The 19,694-nt window shown below is 53.0% G+C and overlaps 1 protein-coding gene across 1 annotated transcript in view; it reads left to right on the top strand.

Moving 5' to 3' along the window:
* NKAIN1 (sodium/potassium transporting ATPase interacting 1) overlaps window positions 1-19,694 on the top strand; it is a 211,299-nt gene that overhangs the window by 146,535 nt on the left and 45,070 nt on the right. The window contains exons 4-5 of the mRNA XM_075908789.2: window positions 16,067-16,264; window positions 19,175-19,235. Of these exons, the coding sequence (XP_075764904.1) occupies window positions 16,067-16,264; window positions 19,175-19,235 (259 nt within the window). The remainder of the gene's footprint in view (window positions 1-16,066; window positions 16,265-19,174; window positions 19,236-19,694) is intronic.

Here is a 19,694-nt window from a genome sequence, read left to right as displayed (position 1 = left end):
TGGCACTCTGTCCCCTGCTGCAGAACCCTGTCCTCTGCCCTCCCAGCACCCTGTCCCCTCTCCCCTGCCCCCAGCCGCAGTACTCTGTCCCCACAAAATGTATAATTATAAATGCTTCATTTTAGATTGAAATAGCATGAATAAAAAACAGACCATTTATTTCAGAACTATAAACACGTGATTTAATTGTAGGTATTGCATAATTTAAAAATACACTGTTTATCAGAGTATGTAAGCAAGGGCTGGGGATAGCAAGTGATGAACAGGAGGAGAATAGAGAGGGCGGGGCTTCAAGGAAGGGGCGAGGCTTCAAGGAAGGGGCGGGGCTTCAAGGAAGGGGCGGGGTGGTAGATCTTCACCTGTTCTGAGATTTAAAAAGTGATCTTGGGTGTAAAAAGGTTGGAGACCACTGCTCTAGTCTGAGCCACCCCCCGCAGGCCACAAAGCCTCTCCCACCCCACCCCCAGTCGTGCCGTAGACCCAGGACGTCTGCCTGAGTTACTGACGGCTCAGATCGTGTTTTTTCAAGTTACAGAGAATCCAACATTTACATGAGTTTCAACCAGTAAGTGACCCATGACCTCTCCATGCTGCAGAGGAAGGCAGGAACCCCCTCGGGTTCTGCCAATCTGACCTGCAGGGTAATTCAGTTAACATGCCCTGAGCATGTGGGCAAAACCCACCAGCCAGAGGCCTGGGAAGAATTCCCTGAAGGAACTCAGAGCCCCCTCCCTCATCTAGGGCATGTCTACTCTACGAGCCTTTATTTCAAAATACTGTTGAGCTGGAGGACTCCTTACTCTGACTCCGGGAACCCTCATTCCACGAGGAGTACGGGAGGCTGAAGGAACCGAGCTCTTCCTTCGACGTCCTGCTGTGTAGACAGCGCCAAGGGCTGAATTCGGCTCTTTTGACTCCAGCTGGGCACTTGACGGAGCTGAAGGTGCGCAGCTTACTTCGACTTTTGCCCCTCGTGTCCTGTCTCTGGCCTGGGGGATATTTGCTCCTGGCAGCTGTAGACTGGCCACATCTCTGCTCCATAGACATGGCACACACAGTCTAGAAGTCAGTGATTTCTCCCTCTGCTCCCCTGGGGAAGCTGCTCCTCAAATGGTTAGAAACCTTGGACTAATTTTAAGCCAAGGCTGCTGGCCAGTTTCTATTGAGCTTGGGAATTTAAATTCATAACTCTGCTAGACACTAATAACCAGAGACACTGGTTTTATGGCTCATTACAACAATTTGTAACCTGCTAATTCTCCCTTGTCCTGTGACTGCAGAGGTGTTAATTGCCTACTTCATTGAAGTGGCTTTTTGCAGCATCTGTTAACCCCGTATGCTTCTGTTTAGCTGTGACACTCTGGTTACCTTTTCCATACCTGAAGAAGAGCTCTGTGTAAACTCAAAAGCTTCTCTCTGGCCCCCGACCGAAGTTGGTCCAGTAAAATATATCACCTGCCCGACCTTGTACCTCAAGTAACAAGTAAAATCTTCCCGGGCTTGTCATAGATTCAAGGTCTTGGAGATATGGATTCTGAGATTTCCCAGGCCTTAACAGAAATGGCAGTAACACCAATTCTTTAACAAAGATAATTATCCTCCTAAGAGTTCCTTAGGCCTTTGAATCAAATACACATTAACCAACAACACCACACAATGTCGAAGAGTTTTAAACAGATGGAAGAGTAATACTTTCCCTCAGTTTATCAGGATTCACTAGCACCGTATTTTTCATGTCATGGTTCTACCAGGCTGTGTCTATACTGGGCCACTTATTCCGGAAAATCAGCCGCTTTTCCGGAATAAGCTGCGAGCTGTCTACACTGGCCCTTGAATTTCCGGAAAAGCAACGATGCTCTACTGTACAAAATCAGCCACTATTCCGGAAAAACTATTCTGCTCCCGCTCGGGCATAAGTCCTTATTCCGGAACACTGTTCTGGAAAAGGGCCAGTGTAGACAGCCCAGTAGTCTTTTCCGGAAAAAAGCCCCAATCGCAAAAATGACGCTCAGGGCTCTTTTCCAGAAAAGCGCGTCTACATTGGCCATGGACGCTTTTCCGGAAAAAGGGCTTTTCCAGAAAAGCAGCCTGCCAATGTAGACGCTCCTTTTCCGGAAATACTTATAACGAAAACTATTCTCTTTTAAGCATTTCCGGAAATTCATGCCAGTGTAGAGACAGCCCCAGTGTTCCAGTTAGCTATTCAGCCTCCCAGGGAAACCAGAGCCAAAAAGAATTCCATCCTGAGTGTAGACACATGAATGGGCTTAGTTGAAAATGGTATCAGAGTTGGCAGTATTTTAAAGAAACTGGAAACCGGGGGAAAGGAATCCTGACCAACCTGATTTCCTTCTATGATGAGATATGATGGCTCTGTGGTCATGGGGAAGTCAGTGGATGTGAAATACCTTAACTTTAGCAAGGCTTTTAATACGGTCTCCCACAATATTCTTGCCAGCAAGTTAAGGAAGTATGGATTGGATAACTGGACTGTAAGATGGATAGAAAGCTGGCTAGATTGTCGGGCCCAGCGGGTAGTGATCAACAGCTCGATGTCTGGTTGTCAGTCGGTTTCAAGCGGGGTGCCCCAACGGTAGGTTCTAGCACTGGTTTTGTTCAACATCTTTATTAATGACCTTGAGGAGGGGATGGATTGCATCCTCATCATACTAAGCTAGGGGGAGGGTAGATACACTGGTGGGCAGGGATAGGGTCCAGAGTGACCTAGACACATTGGAGGATTGGGCCAACACAAAATCTGATGATCAACAAGGACAGATGCAGAGTCCTGCCCTTGGGAGGGAAGAATCCCAGCATTGTTACAGGCTGGGGACTGACTGGCTAAGTAGCAGCTCAGCAGAAAAGGACCTGGGGGTTACAGTGGATGAGAAGCTGGAGATGAGTCACCAGTGCGCCCTTGTAGCCAAGAAGATTAATGGCGTATTAGGGAGCATTAGGAAGAGCATTGCCAGCAGATCTAGAGAAGCGATTATTCCGCTTTATTTAGCACTGGTGAGACCACAACTGGAGTATCACGTCCAATTCCAGGCCCCCACTACAGAAAGGATGTGGACTCATTGGAGAGGGTCCAGTGGAGGGTAGCCAAAATGATTAGGGGGCTGGGGCGCATGACCTATGAGGAGAGGCTGAGAGATTTGGGCTTATTTAGTCTGCAGAAGCGAAGAGTGAGGGGGGATTTGAGAGCAGCCTTCAACTTCCTGAAGGGAGGTTCCAAAGCAGATGGAGAGAGGCTGTTCACAGTAGTGATGGATGGCAGAACAAGGCTGGATATTAAGGAAAACTATTTCCCTAGGAGGGTGGGGAAGCACTGGGAAGGGTTCCCTAGGGAGGTGGTGGAAGAGTCTCGATGACTCCTGAGGCTCTTCCCACCCCGGGTTTCTATGATTCTAGGATGATCAGAGAACAGTGTTGACATTTTGCTCGTGATTGAGAGCCGGGAGGGTGGTTGGGGATAGGTCAGTTGAAGGCTCAAGGCTCACATTTGATGTGCACTGAAGGGTGAGAACATAAGAACGTAACAACATAAGAACGGCCGTACTGGGTCAGACCAAAGGTCCATCTGGCCCAGTATCCTGTCTACCGACAGTGGCCAGCACCAAGTGCCCCAGAGAGGATGGACCGAAGACAATGATCAAGCGATTTGTCTCCTGCCATCCCTCTCCAGCCTCTGACAAACAGAGGCCAAGGACACCATTTTATCCCCTGGCTAATAGCCTTTTATGGACCTAACCCCCATGAATTTATCCAGCTTCTCTTTAAACTCTATTATAGTCCTAGCCTTCACAGCCTCCTCTGGCAAGGAGTTCCACAGGTTGACAACACGCTGTGTGAAGAAGAACTTCCTTTTATTAGTTTTAAACCTGCTACCCATTAATTTCATTTGGTGTCCTCTAGTTCTTCTATTATGGGAACTAATAAATAACTTTTCTTTATCAGCCCTCTCCACACCACTCATGATTTTATAGACCTCTATCATATCCCCCCTCAGTCTCCTCTTTTCTAAACTGAAAAGTCCCAGTCTCTTTAGCCTCTCCTCATATGGGACCCGTTCCAAACCCCTAATCATTTTAGTTGCCCTTTTCTGAACCCTTTCCAAGGCCAAAATATCTTTTTTGAGGTGAGGAGACCACATCTGTACACAGTATTCAAGATGTGGGCGTACCATAGTTTTATACAGGAGCAGTAAGATATTCTGGGTCTTATTTTCTATCCCTTTCCTAATAATTCCTAGCATCCTATTTGCCTTTTTGACCGCCGCTGCACACTGTGTGGAAGTTTTCAGAGAACTGTCCATGATAACTCCAAGATCTCTTTCCTGATTTGTCGTAGCCAAATTAGCCCCCATCATACTGTACGTATAGTTGGGGTTATTTTTCCCGATGTGCATTACTTTACACTTATCCACATTAAATTTCATTTGCCATTTTGTTGCCCAATCACTCAGTTTGGTGAGATCTTCTTGGAGTCCCTCACAGTCTGCTTCTGTCTTGACTATCCTAAACAGTTTGGTATCATCTGCAAACTTTACTACCTCGCTGCTTACCCCTTTCTCCAGATCATTTATGAATAAGTTGAAAAGGATTGGTCCCAGGACTGACCCTTGGGGTACACCACTAGGTACCCCTCTCCAATCTGAAAATTTACCATTTATTCCTACCCTTTGTTTCCTGTCTTTTAACCAGTTCTCAATCCAAGAAAGGACCTTCCCTCTTATCCCATGGCCATGTAATTTACACAAGAGCCTTTGGTGCGGGACCTTGTCAAAGGCTTTCTGAAAATCCAAGTATACTATATCTACTGGATCCCCCTTGTCTGCATGTTTGTTAACCCCTTCAAAGAACTCTAATAGATTAGTAAGACAGGATTTCCCTTTACAGAAACCATGTTGACTTTTGTCCAACAAATTATGTTCTTCTACATGCTTCACAATTTTATTCTTTACTATTGTTTCGACTAATTTGCCAGGTACTGAAGTTAGTCTGTAATTGCCAGGATCACCTCTAGAGCCCTTTTTAAATATTAGTGTCACGTTGGCTACCTTCCAGTCATTAGGTACGGAAGCCGATTTAAAGGATAGGTTACAAACCACAGATAATAGCTCAGCAATTTCCCATTTGAGTTCTTTTAGAACCCTTGGATGAATGCCATCCGGTCCCGGAGATTTGTTAACATTAAGTTTTTCTATTTGTTCCAAAACCTCTTCTAATGACACTTCAATCCGGGACAGTTCCTCAGATTCATCATCCACAAAGGACGGTGCAGATTCGGGAATCTCCCCAACGTCCTCAGCCGTGAAGACTGAAGCAAAGAAGTGAAGGAGAGGATCTTTTCAGCAGCATTCTGAACAGCTGCCTTTGTCAGGCCTGGAGAGCAGGATGCTACTGCCATAACTGAGGTGATAGATGAGGAGATGACGGGCTGCGATTTGTCTCTGTGTGGATGGTAGGTGAGGCCATGTCTTGGAGACGTTATGCAACAAGCATCATAGAATCATACAACCCTAGAACTGGAAGGGACCCCGAGAGGTCATCGAGTCCAGTCCCCTGCCCTCATGGCAGGATCCGCACCATCTAGATTGTCCCTGATATCTGTCTAACCTGCTCTTAAATAACTCCAGAGATGGAGATTCCACAACCACCCCAGGCAACTTATTCCAGTGTTTAACCACCCTTACAGTTAGGAAGTTTTTCCTAATGTCCAACATAAACCTCCCTTGCTGCAGTTTAAGCCCATTGCTTCTTGTCCTATCCTCAGAGGCCAAGGAGAATCATAGAATCATAGAATCATAGGACTGGAAGGGACCTCAAGAGGTCATCGAGTCCAGCCCCCCGCCCTCAAGGCAGGACCAAGCTCCGTCTACACCATCCCTGACAGATGTCTATCTAACCTGTTCTTAAATATCTCCAGAGAGGGAGATTCCACCACCTCCCTTGGCAATTTATTCCAATATTTGGCCACCCTGACAGTTAGGAATTTTTTCCTAATGTCCAATCTAAACCTCCCCTGCTGCACTTTAAGCCCATTACTCCTTGTCCTGTCCTCAGAAACCAAGAGGAACAAATTTTCTCCTTCCTCCTTGTGACACCCTTTTAGATATTTGAAAACCGCTCTCATGTCCCCCCTTAATCTTCTTTTTTCCAAACTAAACAAGCCCAGTTCATGAAGCCTGGCGTCATAGGTCATGTTCTCTAGACCTTTAATCATTCTTGTCGCTCTTCTCTGTACCCTTTCCAATTTCTCCACATCTTTCTTGAAATGTGGCTCCCAGAACTGGACACAGTACTCCAGCTGAGGCCTAACTAGTGCAGAGTAGAGCGGCAGAATGACTTCACGAGTTTTGCTTACAACACACCTGTTGATACAACCTAGAATCATATTTGCTTTTTTTGCAACAGCATCACACTGTTGACTCATATTCAACTTGTGGTCCACTATGACCCCTAGATCCCTTTCCGCCATGCTCCTTCCTAGACAGTCGCTTCCCATCTTGTATGTATGGAACTGATTGTTCCTTCCTAAGTGGAGCACTTTGCATTTCTCTTTATTAAACCTCATCCTGTTTACCTCTGACCATTTCTCTAACTTGCTAAGGTCATTTTGAATTATGTCCCTATCCTCCAAAGAAGTCGCAACCCCACCCAGTTTGGTATCATCTGCAAACTTAATAAGCGTATTCTCTATCCCAATATCTACATCATTGATGAAGATATTGAACAGTACGGGTCCCAAAACAGACCCTTGCGGAACTCCACTTGTTATCCCTTTCCAGCAGGATTTAGAACCGTTAACAACCACTCTCTGACTACGGTTATCCAGCCAATTATGCACCCACCTTATCGTGGCCCTATCTAAGTTATATTTGCCTAGTTTATCAATAAGAATATCATGCGAGACCGTATCAAATGCCTTACTAAAGTCTAGGTATATGACATCCACCGCTTCTCCCTTATCCACAAGGCTCGTTATCTTATCAAAGAAGAATGATTTTTCTCCCTTCTCCTTGTAACACCCTTTTGGATGCTTGAAAACTGCTATCATGTCCCTTCTCAGTCTTCTCCTTTCCAAATTAAGCAAGCCCAGTTCTTTCATTCTTCCCTCATAGCTCGTGTTCTCTAGACCTTTAATCATTTTTGTTGCTCTTCTCTGGAGCTTCTCTAATTTCTCCACATCTTTCTTGAAATGTGGTGCCCAGAACTGGACACAAAACTCCAACTGAGGCCTGATCAGCACAGAGCAGAGCGGAAGAATGACTTCTCGTGTTTTGCTCACAATACTCCTGTTAATGCATCCCAGCATCATGTTTGCTTTTTTTGCAACGGTGTCGCACTATTGACTCATATTTAGCTTGTGGTCCACTCTGACCCCTAGATCCCTTTCTGCCGTCCTCCTTCCTAGACAGTCTGTATGTGTGAAATGGATTGTTCCTTCCTAAGTGGAGCAATTTGCATTTGTCCTTGTTGAACTTCATCCTACTTACCTCAGACCATTTCTCAGTTTGTCCAGATTGTGTCCTGAACTGGCAAGACATAGGCATAGCCTGGCTGAGTGGCCCTAGAGTGTCGCCCAGTGGAAGGTGATGCCTGGATTATGTGCCCGAGTGACAGACGTTTGCAGTTTCCAAGACAGGAGGGGGTGGGAGATGCTGGGGGGATGACCAAGAGTTCTGATTTATCCATGCTGTGCTTGAGCTGATGGCTGGACATGTCCTGTGGTGCTGTCTGGCTCAGCTTTCTGAATGGCCAGGAGGAGCCAGGCTGGGGACAGAGAAGTAGACCTGTGTGGGGAGAGAGGGCAAAAGAGCCAAGGGTGCAAGACAGTGAGGTCTGGTGACAATCATGAAGAAAGGGCAGGAAGAGAGAGCTGAGCACAGACTCTGTGGGTGCCCAGCCACGGAGCTCCTACCAGCCACCCGCCAATCAGCTGTTCAGCGCGGGAGGAAGGCACTAGGGGGAGGGGCAGAGGGGAACAAGGGCGGGGCTTTGGAGGAAGGGGAGGGAAGGGGGTGGAGCCTTGGGACAGAGAGGGGGTAGAGCACCCACCCAGAAAGAAGGAAGTTGGTGCCTGTGGAGCTGAGGGCAGACTAGACGCTGGGGACTGGCAGTCAGGGAAGGGTCAAATAGAAGGTGCGAGGGCCGGGGGCGATTAGAGGCAGTGCTGGAAGGATGGTCGAGGAGGGGGCAGTGCCCGGCGAGAACCATGGCACGCGAGCGGCCCTTTGAGGGGAGGAAAAGACACCCAGGGCTGCAGGTGGAATGGAGAGATGAAGGGAGGGATCGTGCCGCTGCAGAGCCCTTCTGCAAGCAGCCAAGGCAGGAAGAGAGGAGGCTGGGGCCACTGCTGGGCAGAGTTAAGGCTGATGGGCTGTTTTGGTCTGGAACTAGGAGAGGAGGCCGTGATGGGATGAGGGAGATTGGAACGATCCTGGACCTCAGGCTCCAGGGCCCTGGTTCTCTCGTGCTTTGCATCTACTCTCACTATTTACACCAGTGCGAAGTGGGCGTGTAACGGGATCACACTGCTAACGGTTTGCTCTGCTTTAAATGACTGTACAAGGCACCAGGAAAGGTGGATCAGGCCCCCTCACAAAGAGGAAAAGGAGCCACGCAAAGCGCACGTGGTGCCAAGACGTGGCACTGCTGCTGTTTGCGTGAACGCTCCCAGCGGCCGGAGCAGTAAATCTCAGCCCCACTGTGACGATAACGTTAAATCATTAATAGAAGTTTGTGCCGCTACAACGAACGACAGCAGGGAGAGCCGTAAAGTTCTGTTCCGAAGAAGCAGGGGAGTCGTCTGCTGTCAAAGAGCTGGAACGCAGAGAAATAGGCCCGCTGGGTGGCTGGAGACCGGGGCTGGCTCCCCCCGTCTCCCACGTGGAGGTGCAGGATGCCTGAGGTTGGATGTTCCTCTTTCAGCGAGTGCAGGTTTTCATGAACGCCCCTTCGATGTCAGAGGGGGACGTGTCGCTCTTGGCAGGAGTTTTCTCACTTGTTAGCATGGTGCTACCCAGACCTGGGAGCAGCTGGAAGTGCCCCTTCTGGGGTGTTATTGTAGGGTCGCGCTGCCATGTGGAGGCTTGTTTGAAACTCTCCAAGTATCCTGACTGCAAAGCTGGGCTACTAACCCTTTCGGGCAAAGAGGTTTCTTCCCTGAGGTTTCTGCTCTTCCCCCTTGTGCCTGGGCTGGGGCAAAGTCTCTCGGGGTACGTCTACACTAGCCCTCTAGATCCATCTAGGGAGGCTAATGAAGGCAACCGAAATTGCAAATCGAGCCCGGGATTTAAATATCCTGCTTGATTTGCATGTTCCCGGCCAGTCGCCATTTTAGAAATTGACTAGCCCGAAGTAACTGCCCGCGTCTACACGTGGCAGTGAAACGGGATTCTGATTTAAAGCCCCTAAATCGAGTTAGCTGGTAAACCTCATTGCATGAGGAATAGTGGGCTAGTGTAGACGTACCCTCGGTCTTCTCTCTATCTCATTCTGTGCATAGTTCAGCTCTGGCAGGCTTGTTGTGGATCAGGCAGGCTGCGCAGAAGCCCAGCAGAAATGGAAACAAAGCCTCGGGGAAGCTACACAGGAGTTCTCAGGCCTCCTACACATTGGGCACCTTTGCTAGATGGGGCAGGACAGAGACCCACCAACCTCAAACTGGCCGAGGATCAAACACGTGCAACCTGGTGTGGGCACATCACCCGCATCTGCAAAAACATGAGCCACCCTTTGTGCTCTCTTCTCCCTCCCCCCAATTGCATTGTTGTTATTATTATCATATAGATAGTAGCCCAGCGTCTGAGAGTCTGTAACGCTGAAATGCTGGCTGTTCCCTCTGAGGGGCGCTGTTGCCTGAAATGCTGGCTGTTCCCTCTGAGGGGCGCTGTTGCCTGAAATGCTGGCTGTTCCCTCTGAGGGGCGCTGTTGCCTGAAATGCTGGCTGTTCCCTCTGGGTGGTGCTGTTGCCTGAAATGCTGGCTGTTCCCTCTGGGTGGCGCTGTTGCCTGAAATGCTGGCTGTTCCCTCTGAGGGGCGCTGTTGCCTGAAATGCTGGCTGTTCCCTCTGGGCGGCCCATGCTGCATGGGAACCTTGGAGCCCAACCGGTCGCTTGCTCCCCCGTGGCAGCCTGGCTGAGCGGCGCAGAAGTCAGCCGAGCGCCATGGCGGGAGGGCAAGGGGGGCGGGGCGGTGACGTACATGGCCAGGGAGCGCCTCCCGCTGTGGCGCTCGGCTGACTTCTGCGCTGCTCAGCCAGGCCGCCGCGTGGGAGCAAGCAGCGCAAGCGACCGGTTGGGCTCCGTGGTCCCCTGAGTGAGAGGCAGGAGGGGGAGGAGAAGAGAAAGAGAAAGACAGAGAGAGAGTCAGAGGAGAGCTGAGAGAGAGAGGGGGGAAGGCAGTAGGAGAAGAAGAGAGAGAGTGAGGGTACGTCTACACTACAGCGCTAATTCGAACTAACTTAGTTCGAATTAGTTAATTCGAACTAAGCTAATTTGAACTAACATGTCTAGAACTAAAAACTAGTTCGAATTAGCATTTTGCTAATTCGAACTAGCAAGTCCACATTGAGTGGACCCTGAACCGGGCTTAAGGATGGCCGGAAGCAGTGCCGGCAGGGCATCAGAGGAGGACTTAGAGCGTGGAGATGCTGTCTCAGGCTAGCCGCGGGCTGCGCTTAAAGGGACCCAACCCCCACCCCGAACAGACAGTTCTCAGGGGTGCCCCACTTGCAAAGCAGTCCTGGCTTGGAGTGCCCGGAGTGCCCACACTGGGCACATCACACCACTCGGCCATCAGCCCGGCTGCACTTGCCGCAGGCTGCCATCTGGGGAGAGGGGGCAATCGGGGGGCTGCAGGAGAGCTTCCACCCCCAGATGCCCACAGAGCCAGCCCAGTCCTTCCCATCGGGGGCTCGTACCCCATTCATCCCTCACCTCCTTCCACTTACCCTTCCCTAGCTCCTTTTCTTGATGTACAAAATAAAGGACAATTGTGTTCAAAAATGGAATCTGTCTTTATTGAACAAAACTGGGGGAGACTGGGAAAAGGAGGTGGGAGAGGGGAAGAGAGAGGCTGGGAGAGGGGAGGGTAACTACAATGATCAGGGGTTGGGAACAGGTCCCAGATGAAGAAAGGCTACAGAGACTGGGACTTTTCAGCTTAGAAAAGAGGAGACGGAGGGGGAACAGGATAGAGGTCTCTAAAAGCAGGAGTTGGGTGGAGAGGGTGCATACAGAAAAGTTCTTCATTAGTTCCCATAAAGAAGGACTAGAGGACACCAAAGGAAAGGAATGGGTAGCAGGCTTCAAACTAGTAACAGGAAGTTGTTCTTCACAAAGCAAAGAGTCAACCTGTGGAACTCCTTGCTGCAGGAGGCTGTGAAGGCTACAACTAGAACAGAGTTTAAAGGGACGTGAGATCAAGTCATGGAAGTTGGGTCCATGGAGTGCTATTAGCCAGGGGGTAGGAGTGGTGTCCCTGCCCAAAGTTTGTGGAAGGCTGGAGAGGGATGGCACGAGACAAATGGCTTGGTCACTGTCTTCGGTTCATCCCCTCCAAGGTACCTAGGGTTGGCCGCTGTCGGCAGACAGGCTACTGGGCTAGATGGACCTTTGGTCTGACCCAGGACGGCCATTGTAAGCTCAGGGCTCAGGGTCGGGGGTCTCAGTGGACCCCCTTGATTTTCATGCACACCTGCTCCTGGGTGGCCAGGCTGGCAGCTCTCCTGCCCTAGACGGCCACTTTCCTGTGCCTAGTGCAGAGATCGTGGACGAAGTCCACGATGTCTGGTCCCGGGAAGAGGGGGAGGGCTGGGGGGCATCGGGTGGCTGGCTCGAGCCGTGCCAGGTGCAGGGTCTGCTGGCTGGGTGCTGGCAGGCTTGCACCTGGCACGGGCACCGTAGCCAGCCCGTGCCCCTTTAAGGGGTCCGGGGCCGGGAGGGGGGCAGACAAGTTTCCCTGGTGTTGGCCAGAGTGGCCACCAGGGAAACCTGGGGAGGGCTAGCCTCCCACTAGTTCGAATTAAGGGGCTACACACCCCTTAATTCGAACTAGGCTTAATCCTCGTAAAATGAGGATTACCTAGTTCGAACTAAGCGCTCCGCTAGTTCGAATTAAGTTTGAATTAGCGGAGCACTAGTGTAGCGCCTATGAAAGTTAGTTCGAACTAACGTCTGTTAGTTCGAACTAACTCTGTAGTGTAGACATACCCTGAGAGAGAGATGGAGCAAGAGACTGGAGGCTCAGGACAGAAGACGGACGTGGAGGAGAGACCCGAAAATCCCATCTTATGATGGGCTAATTGGCTCGTTAATAAGAGAAGAATCCCCTAGCTCTTATCCATGCTTCTCATCAATAGACCCCAGTGCTTTCCTAAGGAGGTCAGCATCATTTCCCCACTGTGCAAATGGGGAAACTGAGGCACAAAGTGGTGGTGTGCATTGGTTAGGTCGCCCAGCAGCAATGGAATGTTCTATCATCAGGGGTCCCTGGAATGATTGATTTTCCTCCAGGAAAATTTAAAAATCTGCTTTTCACTAAAAACCTCAAAACTAAAACGGAGAGAAAGAGAGCGAGTGTGTGTAAGTTAAAAATGTTCTTTTTGGGGTTGCCAAAAACTGGGGGGAGAGGGGAGCTTTTAAAAATACCTATTTTTTGGTCATAAAATAATTTTCTTCACAAACCAATCGTTTTTGACAAAACCCCAGATGTTTGTCCCAAAACATTAAACATTTTTGCCAACAAACTGTGGGGCTGCTGACTGCCAAAGGGCCCGGGGGCTGAATCCTGAATCCAGGACCCCGCACCGCGTACTCGGGTGCCTGTCAGGGCTCAGAGAGGCTGCTGGGGGCGGAGCAGCAGGCACAGGGCAACGCTGGGACTCAGGCCCAGTCCTGAAGGGGCTTTCTGCCCCCGACGCAGTGCTGCCGCTCTGCCCTGTGCTCTCAGTGCTGAGGCTGCTCTGCTTTTCGGGGACCCCTCCCACAGCAGGGAGTGGTCCCAGTGGCTGCACCCAAAGAAGCCCGGCTGACGCAGAGCTAGGCCTGCCTGCCCTCCAGCCCCACGGGGCCGAGCGTTCCCCCGCTCGCTCCTGGAAGGGAGCCCCCGCCCACATCTTGCTGCTCTGCTACCGTTCAGCTTTGCATCTGGCAGGCCTGCTATCAGGAGGGTGCAGGCGCTCGGCTGGGAGGATCAGAGAAGTGGCATCTTATCCTTCCCGAGAGCCCAAAACCGCGTCCCGCAGGGCGGCCTGCTGCGATGGAAGCAGAGATCCGAGAGCTCAGGGAGATCAGCCTGGCCAGCCCCAAGCATGTCAGTGGCTTACGGGCCGAGATCCCACTAGCGAAGCCGGCATGCCGGGGAGGCGCGTCCGTCTCGCTGGCAGGGCGGCTCAGAGGAGAATCCGTGTGCAGCTCAGAGCCAAGGAATGGAGCTGGCCATTCCTCTGCACCCTCTGCCCGGGCGGGGTCCCTGAGGGCCTCCCGGGAGCCTGAGCCGGTCTGCAGGCGCTGGGTGTCCGCGCTCTGGCTGCCTGGCGAGTGTCGCAGGGCGTCGCCCCTGCCTGGAGGACGTGCCGAGGCCCCTTGGCACAGCTGGACGTACGGGGGCTGCTTGCTCAGAGGAGCTAGGCCGGGTCCCATCAGGAGCCTTAAAGATGCCACAGTGACCTCAGCTCACACCTGCGGCGCGGCCCCCCGCTCCTGAGCTCCCGCAGCCCTCTGGAAATGGGGGCACAGAGCTGGCAGGAGCTCCTGTGAGTCCACCCGCCGTCAGCACACCAACCCGACCGCCTCTGCCCCCCCCCCCCCCGCTCACTCCACCCCTCCCTCTGCGCTCACTCTCTCCACCCTCATGCCCTTTCACTGGCTGGGCCATGGGGTAGGGGGGCGGGGGCGGGGGCAGGGGCAGGGGCAGGTTCTGGGAGGGAGTTTGGGTGGGGAAGGGGCTCAGGGCTGGGGCAGAGGGTAGGAGTATGGGGGCGGGGGCAGGCTCTGGGAGGGAGTTTGGGTGGGGGAGGGGCTCAGGGCTGGGGCAGAGGGTAGGAGTATGGGGGCGGGGGCAGGCTCTGGGAGGGAGTTTGGGTGGGGGAGGGGCTCAGGGCTGGGGCAGAGGGTAGGAGTATGGGGGCGGGGCCGGCTCTGGGAGGGAGTTTGGGTGGGGGAGGGGCTCAGAGCTGGGGCAGAGGGTAGGAGTATGGGGGCGGGGGCAGGCTCTGGGAGGGAGTTTGGGTGGGGGAGGGGCTCAGGGCTGGGGCAGAGGGTAGGAGTATGGGGGCGGGGCCGGCTCTGGGAGGGAGTTTGGGTGGGGGAGGGGCTCAGGGCTGGGGCAGAGGGTAGGAGTATGGGGGCGGGGGCAGGCTCTGGGAGGGAGTTTGGGTGGGGGAGGGGCTCAGGGCTGGGGCAGAGGGTAGGAGTATGGGGGCGGGGCCGGCTCTGGGAGGGAGTTTGGGTGGGGGAGGGGCTCAGGGCTGGGGCAGAGGGTTGGGGCATGGGAAGGGCGTGGGTAGCAGGAGGAGATGTGGGGTGTGGACTCCAGCCAGCGCTTATCTTGTCTCCTTGCAGTGGGGCTAAGACAGGCTCCCTTCCTGCCCGGCCCCAGGCCACTTCCAGAGGCCCCCGTCCCATCCCTGCAGCTCCTGGGGGCAGGGACGACTGGTGAGGGGTAACATGGGGGGGTCACATGGCCTCTCCCACCCAGGGAAGAACCCACACAACCCCCCTCTGCCCTAGACCTCACCTCTCCACACCCCTACTCTAACCCCCGCCCCACCCTTGCTCGGCCTCTCCCCCCTAAGCCCTGCCCCGCGCGATGCGTCGCTCCGCTTCCCGCTGGCAAGTGCAGGAGAAGGGCTCTTCCGAAAGAGGAGCTTTTCCCGAAATTCGGCCCCGTGTAGATGGACCAAATTTCGGAAAAGCCTCTTCCGAAAAAACAATCGGAAAAAGGTTCGCAAGCTGCTGACACCAGGCAGAGCTCCCGGAGCCCCAGGGGGCCATGGCCAGGGGGATGCAGGACTGGCTTGTTTTCTACTAGCAGACCTACCCAGCATTGTCCAGGCCCTCCAGGGCAGGGGGCTGGCTGGGGGTGGGGCTGCAGGACTCAGGGCTTTGGGGATGTTGTGGGGAGTTCAAGAGGCTGGGGTGGGGGGTGAGAGTGGGGGTGGAGGGGTGAGAAGGGGCTCAGGGCGTTGTTCTATCTGGCTTGGGCCTTTTCTCTCTCCCCAGCCTCCCCTGGCCATCAGGGGCCTTTTATCTTCTGCCACTGCCCCCAGCTGCCAGGGACTTTTTGTCTCCCCCTAGCCCTCTCCCCCAGCCACCCAGGGCCTTTTTTCTCCCCTCCTCTCTGGCACTGTAGCCAAAGGCTGGGGAAGGGGTTCGGGGCAGGGGAGCTATTCACCAGGGTGCGGGCAGGCAAGACGGCAGAGCCCCAGCCCTGCCGGCCAGATAGCTCTGCCCTGCAGCCTCGCTGCCCCCAATAGCCACTCTCACATCACATCCCTCCAAAAAGCAGCCCCTCCCTTTGCACGTATGGAAAACAGCCCCTTTCCCAGGGCTTCCGGTTGTCCTGGTACAACCCACCCCTCGGCCTTGCTTTCAGTTAGGAGCAGAAGAAGCTGTCTATCAACTTTGGTGGCCCTCATATAACCCAGTCATCTACTGGGTGTGGGTCACAGTCTTATGGAGTGACCCAGAGACAACTTACAGAGAGAGCATAAGTGTGCTCAACAGCCTTCACTGGGCGCCTGCTGGCTTTCTGCTCAAGCTGTAGCGGCTCGTGCACTAAGCTCCAGGGGGCCCAGGTTCTGTTCCGCCTGTCGGCGTTACGCCGGCCCTTACCGCTTAGGAGGAGTTCTTGGACAAACAGACTCACGAACAGACAGATAAAGATTTAGCTAGACCCTGACTTCCTTGCTGTGTGCCTCCGAGTGACCACCCGGAATAGCGGCTGTAAACATTCGAAACCAACAGCGTCATGCCCCAGGACTGGAGAGCGGCCTGTCCCCGGGAACGGTTTGTCCAAGGGGTGGTTCCTTATCTGTGCCTGTGTTGCCATGTTCCTAGGACCGGGACTTCATCATGACCTTCAACACGTCGCTGCACCGCTCCTGGTGGATGGAGAACGGGCCTGGCTGCCTGGTGACGCCGGTGATGAACTCGAACCTGGCCCCCGAGGACCATCACGTCATCACTGTCACCGGATGCCTGCTCGACTACCAGTACATCGAGGTGGTGAGCAGCGCCATGCAGATATTCCTTGCGGTAAGGGGAGCCAGGCTTGCTTTGCCCACACCTCCGTCCCGGTGATTTCTGAGGGGCTGGGGGAGGCGCAGTGACGCTCCTGGGCCCAAGGTACAAGCCCTGGCGTCACTCCTGGCTCAAGTGAGACGAGAACCCGGATCACTGGGTAAACCCAGAGTAACTGCACCGAGGAAGGGCTAGTCCGGGAGCTGCCCCCGAGGGGGCTGCGACCTCGCAAGCTCCAATCATAGTCACCGTGAAGCCGCCAGAGCACAGGTGTCCCCCAGGCCTGGGTGGGGCTAGCCTGGGCCCCTCGGCTTCACTGCTAACTGAGCACAGCTAGCTCAGGTGTGGGCTGCAGTCTCTCCTCCAGTCGCCGTGGGGACAAGCCCTGGGAGAGCCGGCTGGGGCCACGTGGCTCTTGGAGGCTGGCTGGGGATCTGGTGCAAGACCAGGGCGTGCTGCTCTGGTGAATGCTGCTCCAGCTCGGAGTTAACCGGTGGAACGATGAACGAGGGCTGTGGGGCTCACTTCAGGCTGTAGGATGAAGCACCCCTGTGCGGACAGCCACGCAAAGCACCCGGAGCCCCTCGCACCCGGGGCGTTCGCCACTGGCTCGAGTGGAAGGAAATATCAGTGGGAAATATCAATGATGTAGATATTGGGATAGAGAGTACGCTTATTAAGTTTGCAGATGATACCAAACTGGGTGGGGTTGCGACTTCTTTGGAGGAGAGGGACATAATTCAAAATGACCTTAGCAAGTTAGGGAAATGGTCAGAGGTAAACAGGATGAGGTTTAATAAAGAGAAATGCAAAGTGCTCCACTTAGGAAGGAACAATCAGTTCCATACATACAAGATGGGAAGCGACTGTCTAGGAAGGAGCATGGCGGAAAGGGATCTAGGGGTCATAGTGGACCACAAGTTGAATATGAGCCAACAGTGTGATGCTGTTGCAAAAAAAGCAAATATGATTCTAGGTTGTATCAACAGGTGTGTTGTAAGCAAAACTCGTGAAGTCATTCTGCCGCTCTACTCTGCACTAGTTAGGCCTCAGCTGGAGTACTGTGTCCAGTTCTGGGAGCCACATTTCAAGAAAGATGTGGAGAAATTGGAAAGGGTACAGAGAAGAGCGACAAGAATGATTAAAGGTCTAGAGAACATGACCTATGAAGCCAGGCTTCATGAACTGGGCTTGTTTAGTTTGGAAAAAAGAAGATTAAGGGGGGACATGATAGCGGTTTTCAAATATCTAAAAGGGTGTCACAAGGAGGAAGGAGAAAATTTGTTCCTCTTGGTTTCTGAGGACAGGACAAGGAGTAATGGGCTTAAAGTGCAGCAGGGGAGGTTTAGATTGGACATTAGGAAAAAATTCCTAACTGTCAGGGTGGTCAAATATTGGAATAAATTGCCAAGGGAGGTGGTGGAATCTCCCTCTCTGGAGATATTTAAGAACAGGTTAGATAGACATCTGTCAGGGATGGTGTAGACGGAGCTTGGTCCTGCCTTGAGGGCGGGGGGCTGGACTCGATGACCTCTCGAGGTCCCTTCCAGTCCTATTATTCTATGATTCTATGAAATAGGTCAATGGAGGGATGATAGGAGTTACTATAGAGAACTTTCTGGGTATCTGGCTGATGAGTCTTGCCCACATGCTCAGGGTTTAGCTGATCGCCATATTTGGGGTCGGGAAGGAATTTTCCTCCAGGGTAGATTGGCAGAGGCCCTGGAGGTTTTTCGCCTTCCTCTGTAGCCTGGGGCACAGATCACAGCTGGAGGATTCTCTGCATCTTGGGGTCTTCAAAGTATTTGAAGGCTTCAGTATCTGAGACATAGGTGAGAGGATTATTCTAGGAGGGGTGGGTGAGATTCTGTGGCCTGCACTGTGCAGGGGGTCAGACTAGATAATCATAATGGTCCCTTCTGACCTTAAAGTCTATGAGTCTATGAGAGAGGCAGCGGAGGCAGGAATCTGTCTGGGGGGCTAAGATGGCGCTTTCCAGCTGGTGGCTTCCCAGGGCGTTAGCGTCCATTAGCGCCTCGCGCTGATAATGTGTCACATCCACTCTGGCCGGCGCTTGAGGTGTGAGCAGCGGGTGCGGGGCAGACAGTCTCTGTGCTTCGTGGGCGACACGTGGGCTCAGAAATCAGACTCAGACTCGCGGCGCGAGCCCCCAGAAGAGCAGAGCCACACGTTCCCAGAGCCGCTGTGCTCAGCTCCCTGCCTGGCGGCTTCCTCGCCACAGGCTGCTCGTGAGTCGTCCACTGGCAGAAAGGTGCCAGGAGGTGAAGCCACGGTGAATGTGCCCTTGTGGGGCGGGGGGGGGGATCGAAGTCCCTGCCAGAGCGACGCTGCAGCCGGGACGCCGGAGGGGGAGGGATTAAAGGAGAGCGGCAAGGCAGGGTTTCAAACTGGGGTGCACTTGTATTGCCCAGGCACACACAGCCCCTGCCTTGTGGCTCGGGTCACCCGCTGCCTGCCATGAACAGAGCTGAAAACGGAGCCAGAGTAAAATGTGTCCCATGCAAAGAGCCTGCGCCAGGCTCCCATGTACACCCGTGTACAGCACCTAGCACATGGGCACCGTGCTCAGTTGGTCCCGGACACGGCTGTAATAAACATGGCTAAAAATAGCTAAGCTCACCCTAGCCCGCAGTGCGGAGGATGCACGTCTGTGCTGGCCCCTCTCGGTCTCAGCCAACACACAGAGCTTGGGAAATTGAAATGTACTAAGAGACGCGTAACCTTCTAACTCTGTTGGCAGGTAAGTGGTGAGCAAGAGAAGGAGATTAAATTGATGTGATAGATCGTTCGCTCTGGATAGTCTGCCCACGTCCACTGCAGCAGCTCCCGACCCGGCTATCGGTCTGTGTCACATTTCTCCAGTTCCAAATAATCGGCTTTTCTCTCTCTCTTTTTGTTTTGAAGCTCTTTGGATTCGTCTATGCCTGCTATGTCAGCAAAGTATTTCTGGAGGAAGAAGACAGCTGTGAGTGCTTTTGCTGTTAGTCACGGGGGGGGGGGGGGGGGAGATGTCACAATGCTCAGGGAGAACGTGGCACACTGGCTTGAACAGCCAGCACTGGGCACAGAAGTGTCAGGATTGATAGGGGGGAATGCACCAGGCTCCTTTTTAATCTGGGCCCAGTGCCAAGGATCAGGCCTCTGGCAAGGGACTGCCCTGCCCACGAGCAGCCCACGGGACAAGCATTCTTCGGCTTTCTGCTGACCGCACCCCAGATTGTGTCATGTTGTCAGGCCTGGTGGTGCCGGATGGCTGAATTAACAGACCAGCATGACGCTATGGACTTTAGTTCACTGTGAGAACGTCGACACAGCAGCGTTATTCCAAAATCACTTAGTCCGCGTCTACACAGCAGGCAGTTATTTTGAAATACTGTCGAAATACTGCCAAGGTGGAGGACTGCTTCCTCCGACTCCTGTAACC

This window comes from Pelodiscus sinensis, chromosome 26 (assembly GCF_052426305.1).
Source record: "Pelodiscus sinensis isolate ZL-2025 chromosome 26, ASM5242630v1, whole genome shotgun sequence".
NCBI classification, from domain to species: Eukaryota; Metazoa; Chordata; order Testudines; family Trionychidae; genus Pelodiscus; species Pelodiscus sinensis.
The sequence above is the reverse complement of the archived record's forward strand: the minus strand, read 5'-3'. Positions and strand labels throughout refer to the sequence as shown.